Below are 21,779 nucleotides of genomic sequence, written 5' to 3'. Positions count from 1 at the left end.
CAACATGTGTGTTTAGGCTTAGCCTATGTCAAGTGGTAAAAACACAGTGTTTCCATCTTATTTTCCCTTGCAGTGAGTTGCATCCAGTTCTTCCTGATCCCATTTGGGATATCCTTGGCAAAGATAACTAGAATGGCCTGCCATTTTCTTCTCCACCTCATTTTACAGATGGGGAAACCGAGGCAAACAGGGCAAAGCAACTTGTATGTCCCTGAAGTCAGATTTGAACATGGGGACATGAATCTTCCTGACTCCAGATCTGGAACTCTGTGTCACCTAGCTGTCCTCCCTTGCACTGAAACCAAGACCCATCCAAAGGTCTAGTGGTCTGCGGAGGAGACTTAACTTTCCTTATCCTCTACGGAACAGTGACTTACAATCCCCGGAAGAGCAGAGGCACCTGCCAGGACAGCACTCCTTTCTGCTGGCGCACCACAAATAGGACCGGATACTTGAGGTTCTCAGAGGAGCTGTTCACGTACACCCGCACGGCGTCCACCTGTGGGATGAGGCAGAGAGAATTTGAAAAGCACAGTCTCCAAGCTGGGCTAACCCAGGGCAGAGTTGTAGGCCTGGAGGCTGAACATCCTTATTGATGGAGCTGAAGCTCAATTTTTTCAATTTCAAGATTTCTCATTTGTTGAACAGATATGAGGATATCTGGACTACCCACTTCACTAGCCTGTCGAGGGGAAAATAGGTGGCAAACGTTCAAGCTGCATATAACCATGAGCTAAGATTGCTGGACAGTTCGTCATCTGCGAGGGACCCTCATCTAGAAACTTTTTGATTGCTGATGGTAATTTTTCTAATTTGTATCGATCTCAGCCATTTGTCCATTCATTGTGAACTTTTCAACTTGCCCCTAGATCATGGAAAAGGAGAAAGAAAGAAGAGCTCTTTGTGGAAAGAACATTCTTTCTTTATTTTTGAAAGGATGGCTAGCCAGCTCTTTGGTGAGTATCTCCCAGCAGGCTCTTGTTTAGGAAGAAGGGGAGGTGGGGGGGGGGGGGAGAGGGGAAGAGGAGAGATAATTCTAGTTCTGAATATATTCATCTGATATAATTCAAAGTTCTGACAAACTTTGAATGAGTAAAGGTCTGAATTTTGTCAAATTAGCCTTGGTTTCCTAATTCAGACAATCATTTTATTCTTCTCTCTTCATTTGGTGCTTAGAAATTGAGGTGATATGAGTCCTTAAGCAAGGCATTTTTCACTGTCTGTCCCTCAAACCTGGAATTTGTCCTCCCTCATCTCTGCCTCTTGGCTTTGCTAAAAACCCACTTTCTACAAGAAGCCTTTCTAGATCTCCCATCATATTAATGCCTTCCCTTTGTTGATTATATCCAGTTTATTCTGTATGTTTCTTTTGTATGTGGTTGTGTCCCCCATGAGTTCCTGAGCTTTTTGAAGACATGGTTTAGTTTGGCTTTTTTGTCTTTCTTTGTATTTCCAGTGCTTAGCATAGTGCTTGGTACACAGCTGGTGCTTAATAAAGGCTAACTGACAGAATGACTGATTGACTAGAATAGTGGGAAATTGTTCTGAACTCTAGAAAACTGCTTCTTCATCCTAGCTCTGACACTTAAAAGCTGTGCAACCACAGACAAGTCACTATTTTCAACTACCTCAATTTCTTCCTCTGTAATATGAAGAGAATAATACTTGTGCTACCTCACAGAGCTGTTGTGGGGAATGGGTTTTCTGTGTCCTAAAAAGTTTTATGAATGTGAACTGGTGAATATTTTCCCATCTAGCAAGTCTTTTTGGTTAAAATGACTGAATCATAGAAATACTTATCAAAATATTACTGTAAAATACATTAAATGTAAAATTACATAAATATATTAATACAGGTATCCCTTCCACATAGTGACTTTCTCCATCACGGTTTTGATAAAAGGATAAGATAAGATCAGCATAAGAAATTAAATGGGAATTTTGGGAGAATTTTGTGGAAGCCAGCAGATGAAACAGAAAAAAAGTTTAGAAACTTAGACATGCATAAAATATATGTATAGTATGGTATAAGATTAACATGTTATCTTTTAATACTATAAATATACATAGTTCCTTTTAAAAGTTAAAATAAATAAATACTAGCTTTAACAATAAGAGAAGAAAAAAATGGAAGGAGTTAAAGTAGGCAATGAGGAAACTAAATTGTCACTCTTAAGATTATATGATGGTATACTTCAAGAATCTTAGCGAATCAACTTAAAAAACTAGTTGAAGTGATTGATAAATTTAGCAAAGTTGCAGGATACAAAGTAAACCCCACATAAACCATTAATATTTCTATATATTTCCAACAAAGCTCTTCAGCAAAAGTTAAAAAGAGAAACTCCATTTAAAATCACTCTAGACAATGTAAAATTCTTGAAAATCTATCTGTCAAGACAAACACAGGAACTATATGAACACAATTACAAAACACTTTTCACACAAATAAAGTCAGATCTAAATAACTGGAAAAAATTAACTGCTCATGGGTAGGCTGAGCTAATATAATAAAAATGACAATCCTACCTAAATTAATTTACTCATTCAGTGCCGTACCAACCAAAGTACCAAAAAACTACTTTTATAAAACTAGAAAAAATAATAAGCTTTAATTGGAAGAACAAAAGGTCAAGATTACAAAGGAACTAATAAAAAAAATTGAAGGATGGAAGCCTAATGGTACCAGATCTTAAACTGTACTACAAATCATCAAAACAATCTGTTACTGGCTAAGAAATAGAAGGGTGGGTCAATGGAATAGATTAAGGGTAAATGACCTCAGCAATCTAGTGTCTGATAAACCCAAAGATCCTAGCTTTTGGAATAAGAACACACTTATTTGACAAAATCTGCCAAGAAATTTAGAAAACAATATGGCAAAAATTAGGTATAGATCAATATCTGACACCCTATACCAAGATAAGGTCAAAATGGGTATATGATTCAGATGTAAAGGGTGATATTATAAGTGAATTAGGGGAACATAGAATAGCTTACCTATCAGATCTATGGAGAAGGAAAAAAAATTATGACCAAACAAGAGATAGAGAACATCACAAAACATAAAATGAATAATTTTGATTATATTAAATTTAAAAGTTTTCATACAAACAAAATCAATGCAACCAAGATTAGAAGGGAAACAACAAATTGGGGAAATTTTATAACAAATTTCTCTGATAAAGGTCTCATTTCTCAAATATATAAAAGTAAAGTCAAATTTGTAAGAGTACAAATCATTCCCCAATTGATAAATGGTCAAAGGATATGAATAAGCAATTTTTAGATGAAGAAATTGAAGCTATCAACAATCATATGAAAAAATGTTCTAAATCCCTCTTGATTAGAGAAATGTGAAATTAAAACAACAGTGAGGTACCACCTGACACTTATCAGATTGGCCAATATATCAGTAAAAGAAAATAATAAAGTTGGAGAGGACATGGCAAAAACGGGACACTAATGCACTGCTGGCAGAGCTGTGAACTGATCCAACCATTCTGGAGGGCAATTTGGAATTATGTCCAAAGGGTTATAAAACAATGCATAACCCTTTGATCCAACAATACCACTATTAGGTCTGTATCCCAAAGAGATTTCTAAAAAATTGGAAAAGATCTACTTGTACAAAATTTTTTATAGCTGCTCTTTTTGTGGTGGCAAAGATTAGAAACTAAAGGGATTCTCATCAATTGGAGAATGACTAAACAAATTATGTTATATGATGATGATGATGGAATAATATAATATGATAAACAGAATCACTTCAGAAAGAGCAGGAAAGATCTTCATAGTCTGATGCAGAGTGAAATAAGTAGAACCAGAAAAACATTGTACACAGTAATAGCAATATAGACTTTGCTACTAATAGCAGTACAATGATCCAGGACAATTTTGAGGGACTTAGGACAAAGAATGCTCTCCATCTCCAAAGAAAGAACTTTTGGAGTAGAATGCAGATGATACAATTTTTCACTTGTTTATTTGGGTACATGTTTTGGGGTTTTGCTTTTTTAAAAACTATTCACTTACAAAAATGAACAATATGGAAATATGTTTTGCATGATAATACATGTATAACCCAGATCGAATTACTTGCCAGCAGTGGGAGGGGAAAGAGGAGGAGAGACAGAATCAATTTGGATGATATAATTTCAGAAAACTTATGGGGACGTTTGTTATTACATGTAATTGGTGCAAAAAATTTTGAAAAAATTAAATCAGTAAAATGTTAAAATTTGCTAAAAGAATGCAAAAATAAATAAACAAATGCATACAAGATATTATAAATACCCATAAAAGAAAAAGAAAAAAATCCAGACTTTTCTGGTACAAAGGAAGGGCTATAAAAAATTTTACACAGATTTTCCAGATCATGAGAGTGCTGAGCCCGTAAGTGGAAGGGATACCTGTATATCAATATTAAAATATTTTATGTGTCAGACACTATCTCTAAAAAATTTGAGGAAGATGAAAAACTGCATATTGTTCCTTGAGAGCAAGCATTACAGCCAAATTCAACAGAAATCAGGGCTGAGCCTATGGACTAAATCCACAGGTGTTTATTAATCATCTGCTACATACCAGATACCATGCTAAGTACTAGACTACAATAAAGAATGGAACAATCCCTACTTACAAAGAACTTATATTCTAATGGGGGAGACTACAAGAATAAATGAAAATATATACAGCATAAATATAAAGTCAATAAGTACAAATATTATTATAAATATAATAATAAAAGTAATTAAATATAAGGTAGCTTGTAAGGCAGAGTACTAGGATTTGGGGGAAATCAAGAAAATCTTCCTGCAAAGGTATTGTTTGAGCTATATAGGTAGAGGCAAAGAGAGAATGCATTCCAGGTAGGTGGGATGGCCAATGCAAAGGCATGAAGTTTGATGATGTAGAATAGACAGAGAAATCCAGACTAATTGGATCACATTGTAGCAGAGGGAAAGTGATGTCTAAAGAGCCTGGAAAGATTAGTAGAAGCCAGGTTATGTAAAGCTTTGGAAACTAAACAGAGATTATGTTTTAGCTTAGAGGCATTAGGGAGCCACTGCAGTTAACTGATTTAATTTGTGCTTAAGGAAAATTACTTTGGCAATATGAAGATTGGAATGAAGTGAAGAAAGACATGAGGCAAAGAAATCAGTTAGGAGGCTGTTGTAATAAATCAGGCAAGAAGTGATGAAGCGCTAAACTAAGAAGATAGCTGGGTGAGGGAAGGAAGAGAAGAGAAGGAATGGATGAGAATAATGTTGGAAAGGTAGAAATGCCACTATTTGGTAACTGATCAGATATGTATGGTGAAGTATCATGAAGAATCCAGGATAAAGATGAAATAAAAGTTTGGGGCTGATGAGAAGTATTCCATTGGAAGACATTTTATGAAAATCCAAACCCTGCAAGAAGTGAATATTTGGATTTTTTTAAATTTCTATCATTATCCACCAACTTACTCTATCTATAACCTCCCTCTCATTGATTTTCTCCCTTGAAATAAAAATGTATAGCCAAGCAAAATGAATGGATACTTTTGCCATAACTGAAGCACACAGGCTTGGACTTTAGACAAGCTTTTTGTTGTTCTTTCTATACTGAAATGCTTGAATTTACTGGTGATAGTTAATTTCATAATAAACATATTAAGATTTAAAGAAATAATTAAGGATACAATCAAATCTTCATTTCTATGCCAGTATCCTGCTTTCTGGTTAATGTGGTTTCCACCATTAAAGATGGCCTTAGAACAATCATAAAACTAATCTATAATCTCCCTCACCTTTGGTTTCTGAAGTCATTATTATTTCAAAATTTGTTTTGAATACCACTGTACATTTTGCCTATTCAAAATCACCCTACATTTTCAACTGAAATGATGACAAGAACTTTAAAAATGTGCAAGCTCAATTAACCTCACAAAAAACTCAACAGTTTTTCCTCCTTTCTCACTAAAAATATCATTGCTGAGAACTCAAGCAAAATTTCATATTGTGATTCTGCTACTTGCTTCAAATATGATTCTAATTCGGACATTTTCTAACACCTTAAAAACAACAAAAAAAGGGGGCAGCTGGGTAGCTCAGTGGATTGAGAGCCAGGCCTAGAGACGGGAGGTCCTAGGTTCAAATCTGGTCTCAGACACTTCCCAGCTGTGTGACCCTGGGCAAGTCACTTAACCCCCATTGCCTAGCCCTTACCACTCTTCTGCCTTGGAGCCAATACACAGTAGTGACTCTAAGATGGAAGGTAAGAATTTAAAAAACACACACACAACAAAAAAAAAAGAGATTTATTGGAGAGAATAGACACAATCTTAGGGGTGATTCCATCGAAAAATGTGCATTAGGGGCTCAAAGGGGTGCCTCCTGATCAATTTCAGTTTATCTGTTCCTCTAAAAAGTATAAAGTTCATCCGTTATCACCTTATTAAGAGGACAATCGGCAACTCCTGAGTCATTTCTAATGACTGTAGTCAAGATTTTTATTAAGTTTTCTATTTTTATCATGAAAGTTTAAAAAAAATTAGAGAACACACTATACAAAGGAAAATGAGACTGTGAACTAATACATAGTTATTTCTCCATTAAGTACAGCCTGAATTTTTGTTTTAGGTCTGTCTTCCCTTCTGACCTTCCTTTTGCTCTTCTGCTTATTTTTAAAGTTTTTAGTGATTTTATTTTTATATCCTCATGGTTTTCCTGAGGATCACTTCCTTTTCATGAGTCATCTTATATAATGGTGTAAACCTTAAAATTTCTTAGACTTATAAATGTTGGAAATTTCACCATTGGGAAATTTCATACTTGGAAAATTTCTTACTGATAGTCTATTGGAATGTGAACCCCATTGGCATGGGAGGTTCCTCCTCCTCCCTTCTTAAGATTACTTTAGGACAGAAAACCTTTTGCTGAACAATGAAAAGGGCTTTGACCTATGCTTAAGCATAGAACAGGAATTACTTTGAGTCATGATTGATTTTAGAATTGATACAATGGAGATACTTGGAATGACAGAACCAGGTCTTGGAAATTGCAATCTCCACCCTACTCAGTCCTAACAGGATTTAGGAAGGGCTGCAGCATAGATCAAAATTTAATTATTCCAATCTCTACCCTACTCAGGGTAACAGGATTTAGGAAGGGCTGTAGCAAAAGATCAAGATTTAATTATTTGAGAATATGACCTTCAACAGACATGTGCAAAGCCACAGACCTCTGGGCGGTCCTGGGTTAAGCTGGAGCCACCATTGGCACAGGGAGACATGGACAGTGATTGGTAGATGTGAGAACTGAGGGGAGGGAACTTGGATGGTTTCCTTAAACATTGAGGGTCCTGAGGACTGAGGGGTGGTTGGAGAGTTTTGGCTCTGAGTGGTTGGAGAGGTGCTCTGAGAAGCTTGCTCTGAAGGAAGCTGGAGGTGGAGGCCCCGGAGACTGTTTCTCCATTTTGGTCATGTGAGTAATAGGGACTGATCTCCTTTCTTTGCCTCAGCTATCTAAGGGCTTGGGCCTTTTGGCCCAGCCTAAAAAGAAGGGGTATTTAAGCCCTATTCCCTTCTCTCCTCTTTCTCTCTCTCTCTCTCTCTCTCTCTCTCTCTCTCTCTCTCTCTCTCTCTAATTCCTTTCTTCCTCCTGTTTGTAATTAAACTCTATAAAAGGTTGACGGCTGACTTGAGTTTTCATTTAGGAATTACATAGCTGAATTCCTTGGCGACCTTAAATTAATATATATCAGTCTTTTAAAGTGATTTCCTTGTCACAATGGATACTATTTTTTAATTAGAAAAAGAAAAAAATGAAAAAATAGGAAAAATCAACACTTCTGATCAATACTGAAGAGGTGAGGTGGATGTGAACTCTCATCTCTCTTCTTTTAAGTCATACTTGATCTTTTAAGTTTTGTGATGTTCATTTTTTATTTCAATTTTATTTTTGTACATATTTGCTTTTTTTTTCTTGCTTCCATTGTTATAGTTTCTATTTAATGATTAATTGACACTTTCTTTTTTTTCCTACTACATTAGAATGTGAGTTCCTTGAGGACAGGGGCTGTTATCGTCTTTGCATCCCCAGACTTTACTACGGTGCCTATTACATAATAAGAAATTAATAAATGTTTGTTGTCTTGTGGATTTTTTTTCCTGCTAGATTTTTTTCCTCTACAATATATAGATCAGCAGGTCGTTGGACAAGGCTGTGCATTCTGGGACAGAAATCTGTGTACCCAGAGACCAGACCTTAAGGACCTTAATTCTGTCACAGTTGAAATTCTCATCTTGGGGCTCTCCTGTCTGGATTTTTAAGTCAGTGAGTGCAAATTTTCATTGCCCACAGCATCTAGCTGACCCCAGGCCACCAGATCATGTTTCCAAGTATCTTCCCTAGTTATATTCTTGTTAGCCACCTTGTTCATTCCTATCTGTCCTACTTCACCCCTTTTTGGTCTAGGAATTGTAATTAATCAACTCCTTTGGAGCTTCAGTCACCAACCCTTCCCAGACCAAACTTCCCAGATCAAAAAATCCTTTACCAGCCACCAATCCCCTAACAAGTGTTGCCTCTCCCTGTCCCTATCAGAAAGTAAACTTCTGAGCTGGAATACTACTGTGCTAATAAGAAGTGACGAGCAAGCTAATCTTAAAAAAAAAAAACTTCAAAGAACTACAAAGAATGATGAAATGAGCAGTACATGCCAAGAGAACATTATATATCACTATAGAATTAATAGGAAAGAATTGTGAATGTTATCTCCAGAAAGGGATCTGAAAGGTGAAAACATGAAAGACAATTTGTATGAGCAAGTCAGTCTCCTCGATGATACTTTTTGTGATTCGGAGAGGATGGGGAAAGGCTGAGACACTTGTGGATGGAATTTATTATAGGAAGGAAAATAAGCTGAAAAGAGAAGAGATTTGTGATTTCATTTATGTACAGTCTTTTTCTCTGTATATAGAAATGCTTGCTTTATTTGATCTTGTAAAATTTGGAATAAAACATTTTTAAAATAAAAAACAAATAAAAAAGCAATCTTCTTGAGGGTAAGACAATCTCTCTTTAATATTTGTATAGAAAAGTGCTCAGTAAATAGTAGCACGCAATATTTTGCATTCTTGCATTCTGGAATTTTCCTTCTCTCGGGACTGGTAATGACAATTGTGTGGCAAGTGGTTCACAGGAGTCCCATGTGCTCACTTAAAGTCTTTGGAGGAACTTTCCCAGCCCAAGACACCCAAGGAGCCAGAGTGGCAATAGAGTTACCCCCGCAGCACATAGAGAAGCCGACCTGTGCGTACAGTGGTCCTGAATCCCAACCCCTTACATGGAAGGGAGAAAGGATTTAAAGTTTTGTCAGAAGGGGTACCTTCCAGCAGGATAGCTAAGGCTAATGTCTAGCTTCATGGAAGGCTACGCTTTCTGGCAAAGTTCCTGGGCTTGTAATCTTGTCCAGATTCTAGGACGGCTGGGTGCAGTGGATTGAGCTTTGGACTCAGTCAAGAAGACCTGAGTTCAAACTTGACCTCAGATACTTGCCAACCAGGTGACCTTAGGCAAGTCATTTAGCCTTGTCTCAGTTTTATCATCTGTGAAATGGGAATAATAACAGCGCCTATCTTTCAAGGTTGCCATTTTACCTTTGCTTCAGTTTCCTCAGCTGTGAAATGAGAATAATACTAGCACCAAATTCCCAAAGTTGTCATTAGGATCAAATAAGATGTTTATAAAGCACCTAGCAGAGTGCCTGGTCCATAGTAGATGCTATATGAATATAAATTACCATCACTTTTATTTTAATTGGAGGATCTCATCAAGTAGCAGTTTTCTTGGGTACCCTTGTTACAGTCCCATTCTTTATATAATGAGCACCCTTATCAACAGAGGATTTATATTGTTTAAAACGACCTTGTCTTATTTTTTTAAAGCTATGTCCCATGCTATACGATATACAAAGAAAGGGAACACATTTAGATTCTGAAGCTAAAGATGTTTAGAAATGAGCTCCAAAATACCATCTCTAAGATGGGTATTATTGGCTTATTGATCAATAATTTGTTTCTAAACATAAGCTAATTGTTCTTAATTTAATTTGGATAAGAGAAGTGACAGTCATAATTGGCCCGATGATTATTTTAGATAACCTTTGATAAAGTTTCCCAAGCTATTTCCCAATTCACCCAACTTTTGCAGAAATGGAATCAGACTACATGGAACATCTATGGCTTGTTAACCTTGTTGGTTAGAGCATCTTTTTAGGGAGGCCAAAATTATGGGCTTAATCCTCATGAAACTAACTTGTAACTGAGTCATTTTGCAATCAAAAGTCATTGTATAGGGTAGAGTCGATTTTAAAAGTATAGATGTATTAGTGTTAATTCATCACAACTACTGGAAAAGCAACTTAGAGTAACTGCTAGGTTAGTAATGTCATTTAAGTAGATGAGAACAGGGAATTATTAGACTTCAAGAAAGATGACAAAGTGAGCGTTAACAAGGGTACACCTTCATGACTCATTATAAAAATAGCATTAGAAATACCAAAAATAAACAAAACTACCAGAAATCCTCATAAGAAAACTGGCAAATCTTAAATATAATGAGAAAACAGAAAAATCCAATCCACTGAAAACTCATGTAGTAAAAGAGGAAGAAAGAAAAAATACCCTTAAAAAATACCAAAATAGCATTCACATTTGTATCAGAAACAATTTGAGAAATTCCTAAAGACACAATAAAATGGATAATGGGAACACCAAAAGAATTAAGGAATGAAATAAAATCAATATCAAGGGTAATCTCTGGGGAGATGACAAAAGTCAGAAGTTTGGAAATAAGCAAAAAACCAACCCCAAAACATCAGTTGAATCTTTTTTTTTTTTAAACCCTTACCTTCGGTCTTGGAGTCAATATTGTGTATTGGCTCCAAGGCAGAAGAGTGGTAAGGGCTAGGCAATGGGGGTCAAGTGACTTGGACAGGGTCACACAGCTAGGAAGTATCTGAGGCCAGATTTGAACCTAGGACCCCCCATGTCTAGACCTGACTCTCAATCCACTGAGTCACCCAGCTGCCCCCCCCAGTTGAATCTTTTAAAAGTATCACTGGCATATTTAGGGATGGGAGGAGTGAATGAAACAGAAAAACTCAGAAAATGATTTAACTAGAAAAATGTGAGAAAATAATGTAAGGGAAAATGACAGATTAAGAAGGCATTTGACAAATCTGACCTGACACTTCCTAGCTGTGTGACCCTGAGCAAGTCACTTAACCCCCATTGCTTAGCCTTTACTATTCTTTGGCCTTAGAATTAATATACAGTATTGATGTTAAGATGGAAGCTAAGGGTTTTAATAAAAAAAAAATTTTTTTAAAAGAAGGCATTAGAGAATTAGTAGATTTTCAGAAAATTTCAAAGAACATAATCACTATATTTTTAAAAATTATATAGGAAAACCTCCCAGAAATACTAAAAAGAAGATATAAGTTACAAAAAGAGAGAATTTATAGAATCCCCGTTAAAAGACAAACTCTTTGAAAAGGCTATTTACAGCTGAGGCCCCCAATTTCTTTCTTACTCCCTTCCGTTCTCTGCTCTGGCTTCTGACCTCCTCATTTAACTGAAACTACTCTCTCCCAAATGACCAATTATCTCTTAATTGCCAAATCTAATGGCCATTTCTTGACCCTCATCCTTTGTGGCCTCTCTCTGCAACCTTTGATGCTGTTGGTCACCTTCTTAATATTCTCATCTTTCTCGTTTTTTCAGATAGTGATCTCTCCCGGTCTCCCTCCTGACTGTCTGACAATTGCTTCTCAGCCTTCTTTACTGGAATTGTATCGAGGTCATGCTGGTTAACAGGGAATGTCCTCCGAGTCTCCGCTGGGGACTCTCCTCTTTTTTCAGCAGCGGTGCAGGGGATAGAATCCTGGACCTGGAGTCAGATAGACCTGAGTTTAAATCAGACACTTAGGAGCTGTGTGACTCTGGGCAAATACCTTAGCCTTTGTTTGCTTCAGTTTTCCAGAGGGCAAGAGGGGAATAAGAAGAGTATGGAGATCATCTTTATTTATTTATTTTTAACCCTTACCTTCCATCTTGGAGTCAATACTGTGTATTGGCTCCAAGGCAGAAGAGTGGTAAGGGCTAGGCAATGGGGGTCAAGTGACTTGTCCAGGGTCTCACAGCTGGGAAGTGTCTGAGGCCAGATTTGAACCTAGGACCTCCTGTCTCTAGGCCTGGCTCTCCATCCACTGAACCACCCAGCTGCCCCCTGGAGATCATCTTTATAAAGCACTTAGCACAGTGTCTCCCATAATCAGTGCTCTACAGAGGATGTTACTGTTATTATTATTGCAGCTTCACTTGGTAATCTCATCAACTCTCATAGAGTTAACTTTTATCTCTGCATAGATAATCCCGGAATGGATCTGTCCAGTTCTGACCTCCAACTGCTTGCAGCCACTTCCAACTGGTTGTCTCTTAGATATCTGAGATGTCCCAAACAGTGCATTATTGTTTCCTTAAAGACCTTCTTCCTACTTTGCTTGTCCTGGGGGCGCCACCTCCATCCTGCTCCTTAGTTGGTCCCAGAGCCCAAATACCATCTTTGATGTCAATTCTGGCTCCGTAACATCTCTTGTAAACACCTTCTTCCCTTCCCCGACACTGACACCAGCCCACCGGGAATCTCCCCACTCCAGTTGATCCCACGTGCGGCTGTCAAATTGAGCTTCCTTTCAGTCTTTGAGTGTGCCCACTATCCATTTTATTGGGTCTAGAAAGACGAGAATATTAAGGAAAAGAAGGTGATCAACAGCGTCAAAGGCTGTGGAGAGGTCAAAAAAAGGAGAGGATCAAGAACTAGCCATTAGACCTGCTTGATCACCTGGGTCGATGGGGATATGATTGGAGACATAGACTCTAATGATCACTCTAGTGTAAATATCAATAATAGGGAAATAGGTCTTGATCAGTGACACATTTACCCAGTGGAATTGCACTTCAGCTAAGGGGGGGGGGGTAAAGTGGGGAAGGGGAGAGAAGAGGGAAAGGAAAGAACATCAATCATGTAACCATGGGAAAATATTCTAAATTAATTAAATAAAAGTTTTTCCATTAAAAAAAAAGAAAGAAATGGCCATTAGATTTGGTAATTAAGAGATCATTGGTCTTTGGGGAGAGAGCCTTTTCAGCTGGATGCTGAGGTGAGAGGAAAGGAAGTGGAGGCATGGATTCTAAATAGTCTTTTCAAAGTCTGATCTTGTCGCCCCCTATTCAGCTAACTCCAGTGGCTCCCTGTTGCCTCTAGAATTCAGAAGAAAATATTATTTGGCTTTTAACACCTTCCATAACCAGCCCCCTCCTACCCGGACACTTCTTACACTTAGACACCAATCCTTCCATGGACTCTGACCAGAACACTGGCCTTCTTGCTCTTCCTCATGCTTGACACTCCATCCCCTGACTTGGGGCATTTTCACTTGCTGCCTGTCCCCCAGGTCCGGAATTCTCTCCCCCCTCCTTTCTGACTTTTTTTCCCCTTGGCTTCCTTTGAGTCCTAGTTAAAGATCCACCTTTTACAAGCAGCTTTTCCCGATTCCCCTTAATGCTGCTTGCCTCCTCTCTTTTGATCATCTCTCATTTATCCTCTCTCCCTGTCTCCCCAACTGAACCACGAGTTCCTTGGCAGGAAGGCCTTGTCTCTTTACCTCTTTTTTGTATCCTCGCTATGTAACCCAAAACTTAGCATGGCTTAGATGCTTAATAAATGCTTGTTGACTGACTCCCAGAAAGGAAGAGCCAAGAATTCAACTCACTCAGGGAATTATTGAAAACCTTCAAAATTATGATAAAAAATCTTTTAAGCCATTATAAGGTGTCAGTTAAAAAAATCAACTTAAATGTCATAAGAGTTTTCCAAGTGAATCTGGAATATAATAAGGATAATATAGCAGATATTGGGGGCATCAACCTACTAAGACACCTACAAACCAATTAAAAATAACTACAATAGGACTTAGTTTTATGTGAATTCAGCACAGGTGAATCCAGGTATATACAAATGGCGCTCAAAAAAATATAGGCAGAAAAATACACAAAATAAAAAATTTTAATAATGTGCTAAATCCTCACCATTTTTCCAAGCAGCCAAAGTCTTGAAGCAGTTTGTCCAACTAGACTCTGAGAAGTGTTAGTGGGAGTCATTACTTTGTTTTGCACCAAACGTTAGTTCTTCCTTCATCTTTGTCAAGAGTTCTTGCTTGTAACAAGTTGTCTGAGTCATAGCAGTGCTTCTCTTGGTTTCATTAATGCTATTTAGTTGTCAATAATGGCCTCAAAATACAAGAGTTGTGATGCTGGTAGTTCTGATAAGCCTAACAAAAATCATAAAGTACCTAGGTATGTTTGCATAAGAAATGCTCATTAAATAATCAGGGTCGCCATGATTTTGGAATGTATTGGTTTAGTAAAATGAGGTCTTAGTGTCTATGACAGTTTTGACATATGTAAAGGTTGAGGCAATACGGGAAAAAAAGTTAATGTGCTAACATTTCCTTAATTAACACACTGATTTAATATTGTTTCAATAAAAGGAATGAGTGGAGATGCTTCATAGAATTAACTAAAACAATAAAAATAATGCATGGAAAAACAGACAAAAGTATGAAAAACAATTAAAACCAATGAAAGAAGACTTGTACCAGTATACTTCAGATTATGTTATAAAAGCAGTGATTATAAAAATTCTCTAATAGTACTAGATTAAAAACCCAAAAATTTGTCAATGGCAAAGAATAACACCAAAGGAATACAGCATAGTACCACTGGTTAAAACCAACGTTGAGGATAAAAATTGTTGTCCAATGTAGCAAGGGAAATTACGGGGTGCAAGAGAATGATTGACAGGGTGTGACAAAAACTGTTGGCACTAGACCCACGCCATGTGTGATATGCTATGAGTAATTCCAAATGCATTAAGGATTCAGGTTTTTTAAAATGAGCTATTAAAGACTTCTCTACTAGCAGCAATGCAATGACCCAGGACAATCCAGAGGAACTTATGAGAAAGAACGCTGTACACATCCAGAGAAAGAACTGTGAAAACGGGAATGCATTAGAGAAATATGTGATTGATCAGGTAGTACTCGATAAGGATGGGATTAAGGTCTTAATGTTAAAAGATCGCTCTACTACAGATATGAATAACATGGAAATGGGTTTTGAACAATGGTACATGCAAACCCAGGGGAACTGCTTGTCAGCTCTGGGATGGGGGAGGGAAGAGCATGGGGAGGGGGATCATGCATCATGTAACCATGGAAAAATATTCTAAATTTTAAAAAATGAGCTATTAAAACTGGAAGAAAAAATAATGATATATTTATCTTCATTGCAAAGAGGAAAACCACTATTATCTATTGAACAAACTAAATAAATTTTTGGTGAACAAATTCACAAGGTTGGCTATACGTAAAAATAAAGGAATTTTTCACAACAAAAAGTAATATATTTAAAATAAAAAGAAAAATATAGGGGCACATATAATATATACATATATTGAATACATGCATATATCTGATTAAAAACTTTGCTTTATGAAATTTGCAAATTTATAAGAATAAAACACAATCAATAGTGGATAAATGCCAGGAAATTATGAACAGAAAGGATGAGACACAAATGATTAGTTCAATTATTTTGACAATCCTTGAAAGGCAAGTTAAAGAAATACTGAGATACCACCTTCCACAATGAGAGGGAATATGAAACTAGCCTAGGAATCAGGAAAGAGCTGGGTTTGAATTCTGATTCTTGATATTTATGAGCTATGTTGCTTCCATTTGTAAAATGTGGACGATAGCATTGGTGGTACCTGTCTTACAGGGTGTGATGAGGAAAGTGCTGCACCAAAAATGTCGGCTAGGATGACACTTATTTAGTTGGCAAAGGCCACTGAAAACAAGATTCAGAGTTGGTAGGGCTGTGAAGAAATAGTTCCCTCAGTGAAGCTGTGAAGTGGAAGACTCTTTTTGAAATCTTTAACCAGCCTTCCGAGAAGTTGTTATTGTCGTTTTATGTACCACAGTTTATGTGGAAACTCTAGCTGGAGAGAATGCTGATGAGAAACAGTGGGCCTGTATGGGGCTCAGATCTTTTAGTGCAACGATGCATTTGGTTTGATGCAGATTTCAAGAAGGGAAAGACTTGAAGGCTGCAGACCTGTAGGGGAAGCAGAGTCCTCAACATTCCCCTGATTTCCAGCTTGCTTCCCTAGGGGCTTTGGAGAGAGAACTTCTTTTTGGGGGGTGGAGGTGAGTGATTAAGCCCACTGTCTTGATTGAAGTGATCTTACTATTTAATTCCACCTAAAGAACTCATTTACTCTGGTGCATTTGCCACTCTATTCTAATCTATATAATTTCTATTTGCCATTTTGCTTCACTAAATAGGTTTATTTGCTATTCACTATTTGTAATGTTCTTCTGTGAAACTAGCATCTGATAGGATGGAGTTAAGAAGGTAGGAGAAGTTTGAGGTGACCAGGAAGTGGAATTCCTTTTGAACCCCTGCAGTTATGTCCATAGCCCAACAATATTTAGGGGGGACAAAGATAGGATTCTATTGTTAAGTCTCACAAAGTTTTCAGCCTTTAGCTTAACTGGTGATAATCTAAATGTGAGATCCTTGCCCAATAACCAATGGGTGAACATCCTACTGGAGAAAATAAGTTGTATCAATTTCATGATTTTCTCTTTCAACAAAGGCAGACGTTGGAAGGAAGTTGTGGCAAACGTAAAGTGTAACAATAGGTAGTTTGTGTGCCCCATTGTTACTCTCAAGAGAAACTAGGAGAGTCCCTGAGAAAGTAGATTGACATGAGCAAGAGAAGTACAGGATATTCAGGTAGGCATGAATTGAATATTACCTTAAAGGGCACAGCTACCTTGATGAGATTGAAGACTTATAAGACTTATATCTCCCCCTAATTTTGTTATTTGGCTGCTTTGTTAGTAGTTAACATATTTATATTATAATTTTTAAAAGAAAAAGACCTTAATACATGAAAAATAGGAGATTTCTTTAGAAATTCATTCATTACATTCTAACAGCTTACTTTTATCTTTGGCTGCCCTTAAACTCAAGACACCTGGATTCTAAAGGGTAGGAAATGTTGTCTCTACTGGCATAAAACAGGCTAAAACTTGCTAGGATAGTTGACTTAATTTAAATAAATCACCAGCAAAGACTTCCTTAGGGGTGGGGTGTATTCCCCAAATAACTCTACTTGAGCTTGAGTTATGATTAAAATTGCTTTGAAAACTCAAACTAGATTATGAAGACATTTCCTATTTTAGCACAAATTCCTAAAACCACAAACCTGCTACATTGCAGTGTATTGCTAACATTGTATATGAGGGGGGAAAGTATGGGGGGAAAAGCCATAGAAGGTACTCACAATTCTACAAATAATTGATGGTTGCCAAGAGCCTAAAGGAAGAATTTGATTTGTGTTGCCAACTTTAATATAAATGCCAGGGATACTCAAGTCCTAAAAATGAATTAAATGCCTTAATGCATGGAATGCAAACTCCAATGTAGGTTTAGTAAACTGTCCTAAATCAAAATGTTATTGTGTAATTTTTATAGATACATCTTTTTAAATCACAACAGATGTACCCCTGCCTCCACCAGAAATGAATCATAATGTTCCAGCAGGAGAAAAAAAAAACTCAAGTGATTATTTTTTACTCTTTGCACTGCTTCAGGGTGGAAGCCAAATGCTGTCATAAATTGTCCTCCTACCTTAGCCTTCTCCCAGTAGCAGACTTAATAAGGATTTAATTCTGGGATTTTTATCTTCAAGGTGAAGGAGACAAAGGTGTGTCCCTACAACTAGCTACTCTGGGAGTTCTGTTCATTAAGTTAATTTATTAAAGGTTCTGTTCTAGATGCTGGGCAGGTTTTATGGAAGATCTAAACTCCTGGATTTTAAAAATACTATGAAAAACATACTAGAATAGACCAGGATTTTTCTCTGCTCCCACCTCTGCCATGTAGGTTAGGCTTTTTCCAAAAAGCCAAGACAATGTTCCCAAGACTTGACTGGCCTAGGGCTCTAAAGCCCAAGCCCTCCTAGCTGTTGGTCTTCAGCCTGGGGGTCTTCAGCCATAAGGACACAACTTTCTGATTATCTAAGAGCATAAAAAGGTTCAGCCTTTTGGTGGAGAAGGGGTCCTTCAGGCTTAGTGGCTGTCCCAAGACCTGAATAGTCACCACATCCTGTTCTAGTGACTGGATGTGGTGCCATATGGAAGTGAGGGGGACAGTTTTCACATGAAGGCAAGGGGGCCACCTAGTCAAGCTGAGTATTGTATCCTTTGTGCAGATCTGCCCATTCTGAGTTAGGGGATGCAAGGAGGACGACCTATCTAAATCCTTGCAATCACCCTTTGCCCAGAGCTTCCCATTGAGTTGGGTAATGAATGATGCCTCCTCTAACATGATGGGTTGGCCTCATTTGGTTTCTACTGTTCAACTGAAATGGTACCTTCAACATTGTTCTCCTTCAAGTCCCTTGGGCACTGATGCCCCTCCTCCAGTCCAGACCTCCGCCCTTTGACTCCCTTGAGCCTGATGAGCTCTTATTGAGAAGCATTCATAAAGAGGAATGTATTTGTAAATTTTACACCCACTGAGGATCAGAGACACTCTAGAGAATGAAGGTTGGGCAAGTCCTCCCAGGGCCCCAAGCTGTTGGCCACAAAGCTGGCATATGAAGGAGCCTGGAGAGATGACTCCTGGGTGGTGGTCCTATGCCCGACCAAGCGCTCTGTAGTCTGGAGAGAACAGAACTGTACAACCAAAGACTCCCCTTTGGGATTAGGCATAAGGGAGAAATTCTGCCTGATGCCTGCCTCATCATGAAGACGCAGGACTGGGTCAGAGGTATCATCATCTTTGCTGTGGCTGCAATGTTTTTGGTGCTGGTCCTACTCATTGTTGCTGCCTAATATTAGGTCTGCTATGAATTGCAGAATTGCAGAAATCAATGAACTTAGTACTAATTACCATTGTTTAGGCATTTTTCAGATATGTCTAACTCTTTGTTTGGGGTTTTCTTGGTAAAGATACTGGGATAGTTTGCCTTTTCCTTCTCCAGTTCATTTTATAGATGAGGAAACTCAGGAAAACGATATTAAGTGACTTGCCTAGGATCTGACAGCCAGTAAATGTCTGAGGCCAGATTTGAACAGAGCAGTCCTCTATCCACTCAGCTATCTAGTATGGATCCCCTGGAACCAGAATGAATATTGGTGACTGTTTTAGAGCTGTCATTCTCTGTCCTGTAGCTCACACAGCTGCTGGTACATCTGATGCCACTCATACTAACTGTTACCATTTAAAATCAGTAGACCCACAGTGAATTACAAAGATATCCACGACACAGACCAGACCTTTGAGATCTGGTACCTATTTGTTCCAAAGCAAGGAAGCAAAGCTTAGGATTTTCTGGTCTTTGTTTGTATCCATACTTGACCACTCTTTATGGAGACTATTACATTTTTGTTTTGTTTTTCTATATTTTTTCATTTTTCTCTTTTTTTAAACTATTATATTGCCTATACTAGGTTCCTTACATTCCTGAGATTAGTTTGTAAGGATCCTAAAGCCATTTACAGGCTGGAAGCCTCTTTAGAAGACTTGTAAGATTTTGTCACCTAAAAGTGGGATGTGATAGGCCAGAGTTTCCTTGCTCTGACCTCATCAAAGAGATGAGGCTAGTTCTTTTTCTAAATGCCAAAGAAGCTATCACTAAGACTCAGGGGTTCAAGACCCAACTTCCCAGATGTTGATTCAGTTTCTTGGGGCCTCAGGCCATACTGACAAAGCTTCCTGTTCACCTGAGGGGAAAAAACTGCAGGTCCACAAAGAATTAAGGTCTTCCACACTTGCTGGATGTCTTGAGCCCAACCAAGTCACCACACTTGCCTTGTCCAGATGTATTTCCGTATGGAAGCAAGGTTCCCCCAGTGTCCCTATTCCTTACCTCCTATCTTCCTGAACAGAATGCTATATCCTTGTTAAGAATCCCTTCATTAAAACTGGAATAAATTCAAGAGAATTCAATGACTCTGAGATAGCAAGAAATATAAAAACAAAATTTATGATAAAAAAAAGAAGATAGATGGCAACAACTATAGCTATGCAAACCTTCCTTTGTTAACTATTGAATACTCTCTGAGTGTTTCATTTTGTTTCAATATCAGATCTAAACTATCAGGACTACATGGACTCAGTATGGAAATATGTTTTGTGTGACTTCATATGTATAATCTATATTAAGTTGTTTCTTTTCTTGTTAGTAAGAAAATTTAGAGACCTCGAGAGAGGTCATTTTGACCGACTCTCTCACTTCACAGATGAATAAACTGAGGTCCATGAAGATTAAATGACTTTCCTAAGACCATGTAGATAAAAAAGTAGCTATTATTTACTCACTTATTTAGTACCTACTATGTGTAAGATTCTCTTTTAGATGCTATGAGATAAACAGATATAGCTATCAAAATACTATTTTAAAAAGAAATTCACAGACTCCTGTTCTAACAGTAGTAGGGTGACCTGGGAAAACAAAACAAAAAACTAACCAAGCTTGTTAGAATGAATGCCTAAAATAGGAGCAAATAGCTATTGAGTGAGGTGAGGACCCCAGAAACTTTCCCGGAGTTAAAAGAGGAACTTTAGTGTACAGATGTTGTACACCATCTTGGCTGTGTTTTGCTTATTTCCTCGTCCTTTGTTTTCTTCCTATTTCCTATCATGATGTTGCTGAATAAAGATTCATTAAAGGTTCCTGTCAAAGGTTTGAATATCTTGTTCAGAATTTGTTTGCCATTCTATAAGCTGACAGACAGTGGTGAGAATTCAATTAACTTTGGAGCACTAAGGCAAGACACATGAATATTAAAAGAAAAAAAAAGTAGCCACAGTCTTTGTGTGTAATGACTGGACCAGGCACCTTGTAAAAAAAAAAAAATCCAATTTCTTAGGAGTTGAAATACTCCTTCCTGTTGCTTTTCCCTGTTGTCATGACAACAAGAGCTACTTTATTGATATCCTTTTCCTCCCTCTGTTTACTACAAATAAAGAATTATGGGGAGGGAGAGGAAGAAAGAGACAGAGAAAGAAAATATTATTTAAGGACTTTCATTTACTCAGCTATCATGGGGGACCCTAAAGCTTGGAGGCTCCCTTTTTAATTTTTAAAAACTCGGCAGAATGAAAAGAGCAGGGAAAAATCCCAAGTGGCCTGAAGTGTTTGTGTCTTGGTTATATAAGCAGAAGGAAGAAAATGAGTTTGATTTGAAATCTAGTTTACTTTTGTTAAAATAATGAAGTAGCACAGCCTGGAGGTTTTAATACCAGAACTGTGCTTCCATTACAAAGCCCCGCCACTGCTTTGTTTCTAGTTAAATCACAGGTACGATAATGGTTAACAGCCCATTTTCACCCAAGTGTACATCGTATGACTAAATCTCCTGGAGAGCCAGAGTGTGTGTGTGTGTGTGTTAGGTTAGGACAGGGTGTCTCTGTCTTTATTCACCCATTTTCATGCAGAGGAAGGAGTTTGAATAGAGCAAGCTAACATTAGAATGACCGATGGTTTTATCAGTCATCAAGTAGGCTTTCTCTGAGCTACCTTCAACTGTTTTCAGACTGGTGGGAATAAGCTTGAATGTGAGCCCAGGGGCAGGGAAGAGAAGTGTGT

General features: G+C 37.7%; 1 protein-coding gene across 4 annotated transcripts in view; it reads right to left on the bottom strand.

The window, feature by feature from the left end:
- SIDT1 (SID1 transmembrane family member 1) overlaps positions 1 to 21,779 on the bottom strand; it is a 183,096-nt gene that overhangs the window by 100,936 nt on the left and 60,381 nt on the right. For all 4 annotated transcript variants that reach the window (XM_056793482.1, XM_056793483.1, XM_056793484.1 and 1 more), the window contains one exon: positions 378 to 499. In XM_056793482.1, coding sequence (XP_056649460.1) covers positions 378 to 499 — 122 coding nt within the window. The remainder of the gene's footprint in view (positions 1 to 377; positions 500 to 21,779) is intronic.

Source organism: Monodelphis domestica, chromosome 4, assembly GCF_027887165.1.
Source record: "Monodelphis domestica isolate mMonDom1 chromosome 4, mMonDom1.pri, whole genome shotgun sequence".
NCBI classification, from domain to species: Eukaryota; Metazoa; Chordata; class Mammalia; order Didelphimorphia; family Didelphidae; genus Monodelphis; species Monodelphis domestica.
This window is presented reverse-complemented; position numbering and strand designations above follow the sequence as displayed.